Genomic DNA, 16,425 nt, shown 5'->3' on the forward strand with positions numbered 1-16,425 from the left:
GGAAATAACCTAAACTCTCATCAGCAAAGTGAATACATAAATGTACTTCAATAAAATGGAACACTAATTAGCAACAAAAAAGGACCAAACTACCAACGCATACAACACTTATCACTCTCAAAATATTGTGTTAAATGAATAGAGCCAGACACAAGAAAGAACACTATGTATGACTCCAATTATAAAAACTGTGGAAAATGCAAATTAATCTATAGTGACGCAAAGTGGTTGCTTGGGTCTTCATTTATTTCTGAATTAAAAAATAAAAATTTTAGTATTTACTACTATAATAAAAAGCCAGCATAAGATTGTTTAAATTAAGTAAAAACACATAAAGAAGAGTTATCCAAATACAAAAGTTCTGAATTTTTGAGAAACAGAAAATAATTACATATAGATTGAAGAATGATTACCAAGATTTAACCAAAGAGCAGTGATCGAATTCTGTATGAAATACCATGAAAATTTAGTCAGTTATTGAAAAAACTATTCACAGGACCGAATGAAAATGAAATGCCATTCAGTGAACTGGAAAACTATAGACAGCAGTAATGCCAAAAGCCCCTAAGGCTGAAAACAGAAAGTTAATCAGATATGAATCTACACTGCAAGGTACTAATAAAATAACACAGCAACCAATGTTACTGTGTGTTGTTCACGACAAGGGAATGTATCAAAGAATAAGAAAATACCATGACTGGATAGTGTAGAAACTAGTCTAACAGCACTACTTTACATTTGGTATAAAACAAAAACAGAGAGAAAAACCATATGATAGTTGAAATATGTATGGCAAAAGAGGAAAGGGTGGTGGGTGGGAGGGTGGGTGGAAGGCAGAGAAATATTGAAGCACCCACCATAAAGAAAATACAATTATTTAAGGCAGGGATCAGCATACTTTTTCTTTAAAGGGCAAGAGAGTAAATATTTTGGGCTTTGCAGGCCACATATGGTCTCTGTTGTATGTTCTTCTTTGGTTTTTTTCCAACCACTTAAAAATGTAAAAACAACACTTAGCACCTGGGCCACAGAAAAACAGTCCAGAGACTGTAGTTTGCCAACCCTTGATTTAGAGTGTTCAATATGAGCTCAAATTAATTTCCATTCAAATTTAAGGATAAAACAGTAAGCACAAGCTAAACAAGTGAGACTAAGCTCTAGAAAAAACATTTAGATGATCAGTTTAAGATATCTTTTTAAATTATAAGACACTATGCCAGTACAAATTAATATTACTATTACTAATAACATACAATAATAATTAAAGAGAAACTGTAGACAAGTAACTTTTAAAATTATTATTTATACATGTCATAAAGCTTATCTAATTGAACGTAAATGTAAACACACCAGGTCTCTACCAAATCTAAGGAAACCTGACAGTCACAGGTGCAAACAGACAAATATTTGGGGGGAAATGCCAAATTATCCATTGAGGCTGGTAAGATAAAGGAATTACATGAAACCTTGAGATCTGTGTAACTTGAAGAGCTCTTACTATAATCATCCTTTCAAATTGATTTTTTATAATTGAGCTATAATTGACATACGTTATATTTGGTTCAGGTGTACAACATAACGGCTCGATGTTTGTATACACTGTGTAACGATCACCACTATAAGTCTAGTTAACACCCATCACCACACAGTTACAGAATTTTTTTCTGTGATGAAAACTTTGAAAATCTACTCTCCCAGTGACTTTCAAACACGCAGTATTATTAACTGCAGTCACCAGGCTGTACCTTACATTCCCATGACTGGTTTACTTGTAACTGAAAGTTTTGTATCTTTTGACCTCCTTCGCCCATTTCACCAACCCCCTCAGACTGTTCATTGTGTATCAAGAAAAATGCTTTGCACTAGTATTGAAAATTATCAAAACTATATTTAGTAAATGGCGAAAACAACACTGGGAGCAAATTTACAACAGGAGTTTCTGTACAATCGATGAGATCTGTTCTAGAATTCATGAGGCCAGCCAGAGAAATTTCTAGCAGCTAAAGACAGGAAAGTTAGACCTCTTAAGCAGATATTTAGCTTGACAACTCAACCAACAATGAGTCTACTATTGGTGTTTGTTGGGCCCATTAAAGAAAAAGAGATCACAAAAGAACTGTTGCATGCTTAATGATCACATTTAACTACAAAAGTAATCAATGTGCTCAACTTTGCCGGAAAGTTCATTTTCAAGCTGAAGAAAATGCTTAACCTTCCACAGATCTTCAATACAATGCATTTGAATTGGTACCCTCTCTATGCTATAAACAATTAAGAATTTTTTTTTTTTGGAAGATTAGCCCTGAGCTAACTACTGCCAATCCTCCTCTTTTTGCTGAGGAAGACTGGCCCTGAGCTAACATCCGTGCCCATCTTCCTCTACTTTATACGTGGGACGCCTACCACAGCATGGCTTTTGCCAAGCAGTGCCATGTCTGTACCCGCAACCTGAACCGGCGAACCCTGGGCCGCTGAGAAGTGGAATGTGCGAACTTAACCACTGAGCCACTGGGCCGGTCCCACAAGTGAAAATTTTTAACTACAAAATTAAAAAGGGTTCATAGTATCATAATCACTTACTGTACATGCTATGCAGACATTTACCTATTGAACTTCAATTCTACATTGTCATCTTAGAGACTCTGTCGAGGTCATGCTGTCATGTACTTTTAGCTGATTGGTAAGTACCAGGATCCTGGGCTTGACCAAGGGGGTTTTCTGCCTTAGAGAAAGGCAGTTTGTGGATGTTTACTTCCTAGCATGGCAACAATTACAGGGGAGATTAGAGCCGGTTACTGAGCTCTGAAAGAACTGAGTACACAGACCCTCTTCCTGATGACTTTTTTCGTTGGTTTGTTTGTTTTGAGGAAGATTGGCTCTGAGTTAATATCTGTTGCCAATCTTCTTCTCCCCCCCCCCGCCCCAAAGCCCCATTACATAGTTGTATATCCTAGTTGTAAGTCATTCTAGTTCTTCTGTGTTGGACAGCATCACAGCATGGCTTGAGGAGCAGTGTGTACGTCCAGGCCCAGGATCTGAACTGGAGAACGCTGGGCCACCGAAGCAGAGCACAGGAACCTAACCATTCGGCCAGGAGGCTGGGCCCTTCCTGGTGACTTTTAAAGACAAGTAAGCACATCATCTTCCTCCATCCTGGAACCTCCAGGATGCACTTGTTTACTGGAAAAGCTTCTAATTCACAAGTTAAAGCCATTTTCTAATTAAAATGTCATCATTTCACTGTGGAGGCCTGGTATCTATGGTGATGCAGGAACTCATCCAGATCAAAATCTCTGTCACCTATTTTTGAAAGCTAGTTAGAGCTTGAGGTAATGGAGTCTGTTGCAATCCTGAAAATACCTAAAGTTCTCTCTTTCTTTGTCTGGCTTCTGTTAGTGAAAGATTCTGAGGATCAGTAGAAAAGAGAGAGAGAGAAAGAAATAGGAGTAAAGGAGAAGTGCAGATGGTCGTCATATCTAGCCCCAGTTTGTGACAAAGACTGCCAGATGAACTGAAGAATCTTTTTTCTAATGTGGTGATACGCTATGCTGCACCCAAAGATATACTCTAAAGTCATCAATCCTCCTAAACTTTCTGTAAAGAAAGTAGTACTGACGTCACTATGAAATAATACAGCTTTTGAAAGGTCAGAAGTTTAACATATATATATATATTTTTTTTTCTTTAAAGATTGTCACCTGGGCTAACAACTTGTTGCCAATCTTTTTTTTTTTCTTTCCCTGCTTTATCTCCCCAACCCCCCCATACATAGTTGTATATCTTAGTTGTGGGTCCTTCCAGTTGTGGGATGTGGGACGCCGCCTTAACGTGGCCTGACGAGCGGTGCTATGTCCGTGCCCAGGATCCAAACCCTGGGCTGCCGCAGCGGAGCACACGAACTTAACCACTTGGCCACAGAGCCAGCCCCAACATACATATATTTTTATGTAGGAAGAAACAAGAGTCCCTCAGTGTCTAAGTAGTCATTTAGTAGTCTTTGAAAACAGAAACTCTGTCATACTGTAGTAGAGACTCTGTAATGCCACAAAGCTATTTAAAACTTACAAATGAATACAGCACATTTGAGCAATTAACTAGGAAAAAGAACAGTAATGATGAAAGAGAAATTACCTGCATTTACTAAAACAATTTTGGTTTTGGGGAAAAAATGCTAAACAAGAAATTGCACTAATTTTCTTTTACTAAAGGTTTACAATTAACTCATATTGAAAATGATGCCCATCAACTACACGCTCAATAAAAGAAGATCACTGACATTTCTGAGAAACCAAATTAGTGTCAGAAGTTGATTATTGTGATGACATGAACTTATTCAAAGGTTCCTTGTTTAATGAACTTCTCTATTCAGGTTATGAGCTCAAAAACTACTTAAGTATGCATATTTCATGAATGCAACAGTACTTCAAGATTAAAATGCTGTAATTCTTTTAGTCTATATTTATAATAAATATTAATAACGTATTAACTATTGCAATGATTTCTGATAAATGGGAGAATATAATCTGACAATAAAATAGATATAAGCTGTAGCATCTGTTTTAATAGGAAGTAAAAAGAGTATTCTGGGCATAAAAAGAACACGAAAGCCCTAAAGAAGGAAGGAAAATGGGCGTGTGAAAAACTAAAGGAAAGCTTGTGAGGCTGAAAAGCAGAGAACACAGGAGAGTGGCATAAAATATGCATGTTTAAATGCTGATTAGAAGGGAAAGAATAAAAGAGAGAGGATGAAGATAGAAATGACAGCTGCAAATACCAACAAGATAAGGTTCCTAATAAAAATGGGATCCAGAGCACAGGTGGTGCTAGAGGTGCCTCTGTGAATAAAAATTAAGGGCATGTGCTCAGAGTAAAATGGGCTATGGGGCGAGACAGGGAGGTTGATGGAAAGTGTAGAAAATCTAAAATAGTAAATTCAGAGAACAGAAAAAAGAAGTTGGCTAGAGAACATAAAAATTCTGAGGAATGAGTTTTAAATTAGTCATCACATGGAGGATTCCCAAAGAAATTTTTATGCCTTAAAAATTCCTTTTTCAAAATAAATTGTTTCACAAATTGTCAAATAATTTAAAATGTAATTATTTAACAAAACCAGAATAAACTGGTCTTATTAAAGAAAGGAGGGAAGCAGGGACTCCAGACCATGACTCTGCCACTGCTGGCTGTGTAATCTTCAGCTAATTTCCTAACCTTTCCAGGCCTTTGTTTCCCTAACTATCAAAAGTGGGTAATTATATCTTCCTCACATATTTGTCATTGCAATTGAGATAACAAATGTAAAGTGACTAACACAAATGCTGGCAAAGAATACACAGTCAACAAAGGTCAATTTCATTCTTAATTCCCAAACTGCCTACTGACACAGCTGGATGACACCTGTCTCGTTGCTTTCTAAGGGGAGAAGGAAGGAGGCTCCAAAACACAAGCTCTTTCCAGGAAGACAGCCTGCTTCCCAACAAGGATTATCTCAGTGCCAGCATTACTGATAAGGGTTTGATCTTCTCAGCTCTGCAACCAAAGCCAGAATACCTGACTTCACGAAAACAATCCAGAGGACCCAGGTCTAAGGGAGATGGACATACATGACTAAATTCTGAAATAAATGATATTATAAACACGAATATCAATTTACACGTGAGAAATATTTTAAAAATTGTGACATGAACCAGAATGTTAATATGGGCAATCCGTACAATTTCTCCCTTCAGGAAAATCATGTAGGAAGCCAAATTATACTCAGAAGGTATAATACATACAGAATCTAAACAAGACAAATTAATTGGATAATATTAATAGCTAATGTCAACAAACTATGATAATTTAATCCACACAGCCTTACAAAGAGACACTACTCCCATCCACAAAGCAGAATCTACCCTCCTCTGAACTACGCTGAGACATACAACAAAATTATAGCTCTCTGGTTCCTGTTTTTCAAAGATCCATGCAGATCATTCTACATCTAACCACGTAGACACACATTTTTACATTTTTTTCTTCTTATCTTTCTAACTTAATCTCATTGATTAGACACAGGTCATTGGCTAAACAACAATAGTTATCTACTTTAATAATCTTTGATTAACTTTACACAGTCTGAATATATAATAACTCTATCAATATTTTTGAAATATTTCCTAAAAGTTTATCAGTCCTACTTTAATTTTAATGATTTAAAAACTGAAGCAAAGTCAAATGACAACTATTAAAATGTACACAAACAACATATCTAAAATAAAGTTTACTTAGAAACAACTGCCATAGAAAATACTTTCCCACTTTAAATAAATGAGAATACAATAGAAAATAAGACTTCACAAGTAACCATTCCTTTGTAACATGTTAAAATCACCCATCTCTATTAAAAAATAGTATTTCAGTTCTATAAACTTTGGTACTGTTTCCTTTCTACCACTTTTGGTTTCATTCTCATGACTCCAAAATATAGTAAAACATTAAAAATTGCATAAATTAAAGATATATGCATGCATGTACATACATACATACACAGCAATAAACACTTTACAAGTAAAAATTTTTAAATAGTATATATACACAAAGTTTTAAATCTGATAGAGTGATAATATGGGCATTAGATAAATATAAAAGGCTTGTGATATTGCACTTTCTGACATGTTAATTGCTAACTTTCTTGCAACTAAATGAGCTGGGCTGATATCAACTTTTTATACAAATATTCATCTTAATTCAAAGTTGACTTAAAATTCCTTAAATATTTCTTTGAGAAGAAGATACCTTCTCTTATTTGATAGACAAGTATTTTATTTTTTAACAGTATAAGTGTTTTATCTTCATAGTGAGACCTAGAGTGAAAACAGAATAGGGAGCAAATGAAACTAATCTCCAGTGTTGGAAGTTAGGATAATAGTTGCCTTTGGGAAAGAAGGAGCGAGTAGAGGCTGTGAGAGAGAATGAACAGACTCCAGGAGTGCCGGCAGTGTCCTATTTCTTGACCTGAGTTTTGATCTCACAGATGTGTGTACATTGTGGTATTTCATTCTATATGTATGTCTATGGATTTGCTCAGTTTTCATTACATATATAATAATCAACTTTAAAAGTTTATTTAAAAGGGTAACTGACATTCCATTATATTTTTTAAATTATAACAAGATTCAGAAGTCAAATAAGTAACTTTCTGATTTAGAGACTACTTAAAAAGCTGAATATTTATAAAATTATTCTTAATACAAATGCACAAAATGAAATTCCTGGCTTAACGGCTACGAGTTAAAAAATGGATATTAATGATTGTATTTGGGTCCAATACAAATGGAGAAAATATCTGGGTGTAATACAAACGTAGGAGAACTGAGATTGACATCTAATTTGTTGATTCTGCTACATCAATATGTTTCAGTTTCTTCTAATTCAGAAAATTAAGTATCATAAAATGATAACTTAGGAGAAAATCTCAAGTAAAATTTTTTTTTTTAATTATGGCACAGTGATTACTAAGCGTGCAAGGTTCTGAGGTTAGAGTGGTTAACATTTAGAATCAAATTATACCATTTACTAGCTGTGTGATCTTCCACAAATTATTTAAGCTCTCAGTTTTCGCATCTGTAAAATGGAAATAACAATAATACCAACTTTATCGGGTTGCTGAAAGGCTCAAATGAGTAACAGTGCCTTACACAAAGTGAGCATACTCACCAGGTATTAACTCAAATGAGTAACAGTGCCTCATACAAAGTGAGCATACTCACCAGGTATTAACTCAAATGAGTAACAGTGCCTTACACAAAGTGAGCATACTCACCAGGTAGTAACTATCTATCTACACATACACGTTATATAAAAATATATTTCATATTACACAAATACATTATACACTAGGAATCTTAGAATCTAGTCTTAGTAGAATTAAATAAATATATATTAAGGAAAATTTCCCTGTATTTACTTTATGTCCTACTCTCCAATTCAAATTGTAGACATAGTTCCTCAGTGATAAAATGAGGACACACATTACTTTTTCAACCTCAAAGTCAAATGTTCATCTGTATTATGACATATTTTTCATATTAAAAAATGACATTATTTTTATTACCTGAGTCTCCACACCCTGCTCCAGTAGGCGCTTAGCTTGATTTTCCACTTCAAGTCGAGCTCTTGCAATAAAAAGTAGATCATTTTCTATTACTTCTATTCCAGAGAGATCTCTTCCTTGAGAAAGATAATCTGTTTAAAACAAATACACATTTAAATATTTCAATACTGAATAAATATCAAGGTATCAAATCATCATGTCTAATTTCTTCAAAATACTATAAATTTGCTGTTGAACACTATTACCTTTCAAAATCTGTATTTTAAAAAATACAGCTATCCAAACATTTTCCACTTAGTAGATAACTTTACTCTGGTGCAAAATGTTTCACATAAGAGAGAGTTGGTAAAGCAAGAACAGAAATTATGATTATTGTAAATTCAAAGTAGTGTCAACAGATTACATAAAAAGTAGTATCAAATTTATTTTAATGTAAATAAATATCCTGATAACCTCAGAAATTTCTCAAGTTGCAAGACAGTTTTAAAATTTATTCTGTAATAAAACATTTTAAACAAATGTCCACCATTTGGAAAGATTAATAAATTATGAAAACACCTTAGCATGCTGCCAGTTTACATGATCATACAGACCTAACAGTTACTTACATTGAAGGATTTTCATAATATTACTGAATGAAAAAAGTTACACAGATGAATTAATTTTATTTATATAACTATAAATATATAATTATATATATAGTTTATAATTCTGCAAACTTTATTTATGGAGTTATATATATTCTATTTACAGAATTATATACACAGAGCAAGAAATGTGAAAAGATATCTACCAAGATGTTAATGAAGCTGGGTACCTGAGGGGTACTGTAGATATTAAACCACTGCTATTTCCTGTTTAATTTGAGGGGTGACTCAGGAGTCTCAAGGAGTTGTGAGCTTGTTTTGCAGAAGAAAGAGAATGTCTGGGGAGATGGCGATGACCAATTACCAGATGGCTGGCCCTCAGCAACCACTGAAGCCCAGAAGTCAGACTGCCCAGGGGCTTATCGGGAGTGACCCCTTTCTCTCCCCGGAGCTCCTCCTGCCAAGCCCCTTAGCTCCATAAAACCCCTCTGCGTTCTGTTCTTGGGAAGGTGGATTTGAACAAACCCAGGCTCTCACCTACTCATTTTGGCCAATTTGAATAAAACTTTCTCCATCTCCAAGCACTGATGTCTCAGTGTTTGGCTTACTTGCATCGGGCACAGGAACTTGAGATTAAGAGGTTTGGTATCATTAACAACAGTTGTCTCTGCATATTTAGAATTAGAGAAATCTATTTTTTTTTTAATTCTTTGGCTTAATCTTAGACATATATAAAGTAACCATAATGCTACAAATAAAGGTCAAGTTTTCATTAAGCAGCTTACACACAGTTCTAAATCTCCTATTTTCCATTTTAACAAGACAAATTACTTCTAAAAGACAAAATTGATTTAGATAGACGACTTTGTTTTCCAGTTACTCAACAGAATATGAAATGTGCTTTTCCACTATATGCTCTTAATTAGAACCACTTTTTTAACTGTAAGTCTTATTAAAATATATGCCTAGTACTCACTATTACCATATTTTACGTAGGCTGGATCACAACGTACTACCCAGGTGAAACTGCATTAAAGCATCCAGCACAATGCTAACCAACTACTTAGCAGCACTCAAATATGTGCTGACTGAACACCTTATAGTTAGTTGTACACAAGAGGACAAAAAGGAAATGATGTAAAGAGCAGCTGAATAGTGGTTATTGATAACTGTACTTCAACAATGAGCTATTTCTAAAAATGTGTATATCTAAAGGGACTTTAGCTTACCACAGTGGAAAGAGTATTGAAAATGCCTTTAAATCATTTGGGCTTAGACTCTGCCTCATAATTTACTCACTGGGTGGTCACAGTCAAGTGATATAGCCTCAATTTTTTCATGTGTAAAATGCCAACAATTTCTAATTCACGGCCTACATAACTCAAGACTATCATCAGCATCCAAATAAATTAATGAATACCAAAGTAATCCATACATCAATCTATTATGTAAATGTAGGGTGGATTATAATCTACAGGAAATTTTTTTAAATCTGATTTTTTAATTTTAAATTTTATTGTTTAGAGAATTTTGAGAAAATTATATTTGACCTGAGTTGTGGTAATGATCAAGGAGGAAATGCTATGTGCACCCTAAATAAACTGACTAGACAATATAGAATCAAACTACAGACAGACAGTAGAAAATAAATATTCTTTTCAAGCTCATTATCAACTTTTCTCTCTCTTTTTCTATTATCTAAGGAAGAAAAATATCACAATTAAATAAAAGAAAGGAAAAGGCATGATAAGCAAGAGATCTTGCTGGGTTCTAACTCGACCTCTGCCATTCGTGTTTCTGACTATCAGTCTCGCAACCTTTGGTATCAGTTACTTTATTGGAAAAATGAAGAGCTAGACTTACATAAACCCTGATGTTCCTTCCACTTACAGATTTCTAGAGGTAAGCAAACCTAACAGTTGTTTTATTCTTATGAATGCTGATCTCTGGAGACTATTCAAGTCATTCATTCAATCCATTTACTGAGTAGCAATCATTTATAAGTCACAAACACACAGAAATTAATCAGACATAAATTCTGACCGCAAATGGAAAAGTCTAAGACAGGCAGAAAAAGCACAAAGTTGTAACCATTGAGAGATACAGATAAAGTGTATTATGGCAGGTACTGTGGGGACAAAGAGAAAAAGTAAATATAGTTTCTGTCCTTACAGAGTATACAATCTAGTAGGGAAGACAAAAATATAAATGATTAACCCCAATACTTTTTTAAGGTAAACAACAGCTCTCATCACATTATCTAACCACCTCCCCATCCCCCACTTATCCACACCATATTTACAATCACTCACTTTAAGAAATAACCAGATTGGAGGCAGAGCAAAATGGCAGGGTGAGCTGACCCGGGACTGTCTCCCCTCCAAAGTACAACAAAGGACTGAAAAAAACCCCTGAATTTCAGCTAATGAACCTAACGCCAGGACTCAGAGACCTACAATATCAAAAGACAGAGGACAGAGCACCTGCTGCCCACCTCGGAGGAGCTGGAACCAGGTAGGAGAGAACATCACTCCATCCCCTAGAAACCAGGATCACCGCGCGGGTACGGGAAGGAGTGGGGGAGGGGCCGCACGACCAGGGGATTGTCTAGGACTCCCACCGCCAGTACAGTGGAAACCCGCTGACAGGGGAAAGCTTCCGTGCACAGGTACCCCATAAACCCAGGGCCCTGGGAGACCAGAGAACAGAAGTGATCGAATCCAGATTGGTGCGCGAGAGAAACTGCCCCCGCCCCAGCAAAGCGCACTGGGTGCCGCCATCTTGCCCGAAGGCAGAGAGCTCAGAACGCATGGCACTCGACCCCAATCTAGTGGCGAGGAGGCTGCAACTGCAACCAAATTCTACCACCATGTGAAAAAACCGCTCCTCTACCATCCAGCAATTTATAAAAGCCACAGACCAGAAGGAAAACAATAAAAACACAGAATTAAGTCCTGAGGACTTGGAAATAGGTAAACTAAGTGATAATGACTTCAGAGCAGCTATAACCAAAAAACTCAATGAGGTAGAGAGAAAGATAGAGAAACAAGCCGAGTTCTGGAGTTACTTCACAAAAGAGATTGAAATCATAAAGAAGAATCAAACAGAATTACTAGAGATGAAAAACACAATGGACCAGATAAAACACAATATGGATTCCCTGAATGCCCAGGTAGACTCCATAGAAGAGCAAATTAGCATAATTGAAGTTAGACAGGCTGAATGGCTCCAGACAGAGGAAGAAAGAGAACTAAGGATTAAAAGGAATGAGGAAAGTATTAGAGAGATAGCAGATTCAATGAGGAGAAAGAATTTTAAGGATCACAGGAATTTCCGAGAACGTGGAAAATGAAAATGGAGCAGAAAGTGTGCTTAATGAAATTATAGAAAAGAACTTCCCAAATCTAGGGATTGAGGGAGAAATGTGTGTAGAGGAAGCTTTCAGATCTCCTAGATTTGTCAATGTAAGAAGACCTACTGCAAGACATATAGTAGTACAAATGGCAAAAATGAATGACAAAGAAAGAATACTCAGGGAAGCAAGACAAAAGAGAATAACCTACAAAGGAGCTTCTATCAGACTTTCAGCGGATTTCTCTGCAGAAACCTTACAAGCTAGGAGAGAATGGAGTGACATATTCAAAGCTTTAAAAGATAAAAATCTTCAGCCAAGAATACTCTATCCAGCAAGAATATCCTTCAGATATGAGGGAGAAATTAAATCTTTTCCAGACAAACAAAAGTTAAGATAATTTGTAACCAAAAGTCCTCCACTACAAGAAATCCTCAAGAAGGCTCTCATATCTGAAAAAAGAAAAAAGGGAGAAAGGGGTCACAAACCACAGAGAAGGGAGACAGATAGATAGAACCAGAATAGGATAGCAAATATTCAACTACAGCAATAGGATAAAGGTAAGGAAACTACCAAAGCAAAGACGATCTTATCACTCTAACTACAAACTCATAACTCAAATTGGAACAAGAAGTGAAAATAATAATTTAGGAAGGGAAGAGCAAAGGGACTAAATTAGTCTAGGCCAAGTAAGTAAGAGACCACCAGAGAATAGACTATATTATATACGAGATTCTAAATACAAACTTCAGGGTAGACACTAAACTAAACAACAGAACAGAGCCACAAAACATAAATAAGCAAAAATCTAAGAAACCCAGCATAAGAAATTGCAGTATCAAATGGGTAGGATAAAGCAAACAGGAAGAGAAAAGCAGGAAAGCCAGATAATGAGCAACAGATTGACAGCTTTAAGTCCACATGCATCAATAATCACTCTCAATGTAAACGGATTGAACTCTCCAATAAAAAGACACAGAGTGGCAAAATGGATTAAAGAACAAGATCCAACAATTTGTTGCCTCCAGGAAACACACCTCAGCCCCAAGGACAAACACAGGCTCAGACTGAAGGGGTGGAGGACAATACTTCAAGCTAATAGCAAGGAAAAAAAAGCAGAAATGAAAGAGGAGAAATAACAAAAGATGCTGCAGAAATACAACGGATTATAAGAGAATACTCCGAAAAATTCTATGCTAACAGAATGGATAACCTAGAGGAAATGGATAAATTCTTGGACTCCTACAATCTCCCAAAGCTCACTCAAGACAAAGCAGACAATTTGAACAGACCAATCACAAGGAAAGAGATTGAAACAGCAATCAAAAACATCCCAGGAATAAAACCCCAGGACCAGATGGCTTTCCTGGGGAATTCTACCAAACTTTTAGAGAGGACTTAATACCTATCCTTTACAAGCTATTCCAAAAAATTAGGGAGGATGGAACACTTCCTAACACATTCTACTAGGCCAACATCACGCTGATACCAAAGCCTGACAAGGACACCAGGAAAAAAGAGAACTACAGGCCAATATCACTGATGAACATAGATGCAAAAATTCTAAACAAAATTTTGGCCACCAGCATTCAGCAATTCATCAAAAGGATCATACATCATGATCAAGTGGGATTCATACCAGGTACACAGGTATGGTTCAACATCCGCAAATCAATCAACGTGATACACCACATCAACAAACTGAGGAATAAAAACCACATGATCATCTCAATAGATGCAGAGAAGGCATTTGACAAGATCCAACAGCCATTTATGATAAAAACTCTGAACAAAATGGGCATAGAAGGGAACTACTTCAACATAATAAAGGCCATATATGACAAACCCACAGCCAACATCATACTCAATGGGCAAAAACTGAGTGCCATCCCCCTGAAAACAGGAATGAGACAAGGATGCCCTCTATCACCACTCTTATTTAACATAGTACTGGAGGTCCTGGCCAGAGCAATCAGGCAAGAAAAAGGAATAAAAGGAATCCAAATAGGGAGGAAAGAAGTGAAACTTTCCCTGTTTGCAGACGACATGATCTTATATATATAAAACACCAAAGAATCCATTGGAAAACTCTTAGAAGTAATCAACAACTACAGCAAAGTTGCAGGGTATAAAATCAATTTGCATAAATCAGTAGCATTTCTATATTCTAATAACGAACTAACAGAAAAAGAACTCAAGAACACAATACCATTCACAATCGCAACAAAAAGAATAAAATACCTCGGGGTGAATTTAACTAAGGAAGTGAAGGACCTATATAATGAAAATTACAAGGCCTTTCTGAGAGAAGTGGATGACAACATAAGGAGATGGAAAGACATTCCATGTACATGGATTGGAAGAATAAACATAGTTAAAATGTCCGTTCTACCTACAGCAATCTACAGATTCAACGCCATCCCAATCAGAATCCCAATGACATTCTTTACAGAATTAGAATAAAGAATCCTAAAATTTATATGGGGCAACAAAAGACCCCAAATTGCTAAAGCAATCCTGAGAAAAAAGAAAAAAACGGGAGGCATCACAATCCCTGACTTCAAAACTTACTACAAAGCTACAGTAATCAAAACAGCATGGCACTGGTACAAAAACAGGTGCACAGATGAATGGAACAGAATTGAAAGCCCAGAAATAAAACCACACATCTATGGACAGCTTATCTTCGACAAAGGAGCTGAGGGCACACAATGGAGAAAAGAAAGTCTTTTCAACAAATGGTGCAGGGAAAACTGGAAAGCCATATGTAAAAGAATGAAAATTGACCATTCTTTTTCACCATTCACCAAAATAAACTCAAAATGGATTAAAGACCTAAAGGTGAGACCTGAAACCATAAGGCTTCTAGAAGAAAATGTAGGCAGTACACTCTTTGACATCAGTATTAAAAGGACCTTTTCAGACACCATGTCTTCTCAGAGAAGGGAAACAATAGAAAGAATAAACAAATGGGACTTCACCAGACTAAAGAGCTTCTCTGAGGCAAATGAAAACAGGATTCAAACAAAAAAACAACCCACTAACTGGGAAAAAATATTTGCAAGTCATATATCTGACAAAGGCTAAATATCCATAATATATAAAGAACTCTCACAACTCAACAACAAAAAAATCAAACAACCCGATCAAAAAATGGGCTGGAGACATGAACAGACATTTCTCCAAAGAAGATACAGGCACATGAAAAGATGCTCATCATCACTGATCATTAGGGAAATGCAAATCAAAACTACACTAAGATAGCACCTTACACCCATTAGAATGACAAAAATATCTAAATCTAATGGTAGCAAATGTTGGAGAGGTTGTGAAGAGAATGGAACTCTCATACACTGCTGGTGGGAATGCAAACTAGTGCAGCCACTATGGAAAACAGTATGGAGATTCCTCAAAAAATTAAAAATAGAACTACCATACAATCCAGCCATTCCACTACTAGGTATCTATCCAAAGAGCTTGAAGTCAGCAATTCCAAAAGTCCTATGCACCCCAATGTTCATTGCAGCATTATTTACAATAGCCAAGACATGGAAGCAACCTAAGTACCCATCAACAGATGAATGAATAAAGAAGTTGTGCTATATATACACAATGGAATACTACTCAGCTGCAAAACAGAACAAAATCATCCCATTTGCAACAACATGGATAGACCTTGAGGGAATTATGTTAAGTGAAATAAGCCAGTTAGAGAAGGATAATCTCTGTATGACTGCACTCATATGAGGAATTTAAAAATGTGGACGAAGAGAACAGATTAGTGGCTACCAGGGGAAAGGTGGGGTGGGGGGGTGGGCACTAAGGGTGAAATGGTGCACCTGCAACACGAATGACAAACATTAATGTACAACTGAAATTTCACAAGATTGTAACCTATCATTAACTCAATTTAAAAAAAAAGAAATAACCAAAAGACATGCTAGATTTGGAGTACAAAGAGTTCTATCAACTAGGAGGGAGAAAGAGCCATATTATTTCCCTTAGTGATTATTCCACAAATTTGCTTTTCCAGAAGAGAGATAAATGTAGAAACAAGGTGGTGGTGGGAGGGAAACTTAGCAACTCTCCCCCACCACCGAGCACCCCAGGAGAAAAGAAGGATTACACTAAATTCTGCCCTCCTGTTTATCTGTTGTATACAATCCTTATCAGTGTTCCAAGTCTTTTTACATCTGCTCTTTGTGAAACATATCTGGGAACCGGAGCTAAGGACAGAAAGATGACAATGATTACAATAACAACTATAATTTTTGAACACCTGGTATGCGGAAGGCATTAGACACAAAATGTGTATTTATTCTTTTAATGAATGCATCCACTATTTGTAATACATCTTCTAAATAATCTTGCTAGAAATATTATTAACAAATTAT

At 36.1% G+C, this 16,425-nt stretch overlaps 1 protein-coding gene across 7 annotated transcripts in view; it reads right to left on the reverse strand.

Annotated features, from left to right (window-relative positions):
• COG5 (component of oligomeric golgi complex 5) overlaps window positions 1-16,425 on the reverse strand; it is a 344,840-nt gene that overhangs the window by 178,604 nt on the left and 149,811 nt on the right. For all 7 annotated transcript variants that reach the window (XR_011539403.1, XM_070617151.1, XM_070617150.1 and 4 more), the window contains one exon: window positions 8,093-8,223. Coding sequence is in view for 6 of the 7 variants with exons in the window: in XM_070617151.1 (XP_070473252.1) it covers window positions 8,093-8,223 (131 nt within the window). In the remaining variant the exon portion in view is untranslated. The remainder of the gene's footprint in view (window positions 1-8,092; window positions 8,224-16,425) is intronic.

This window comes from Equus przewalskii, chromosome 4 (assembly GCF_037783145.1).
Source record: "Equus przewalskii isolate Varuska chromosome 4, EquPr2, whole genome shotgun sequence".
NCBI classification, from domain to species: Eukaryota; Metazoa; Chordata; class Mammalia; order Perissodactyla; family Equidae; genus Equus; species Equus przewalskii.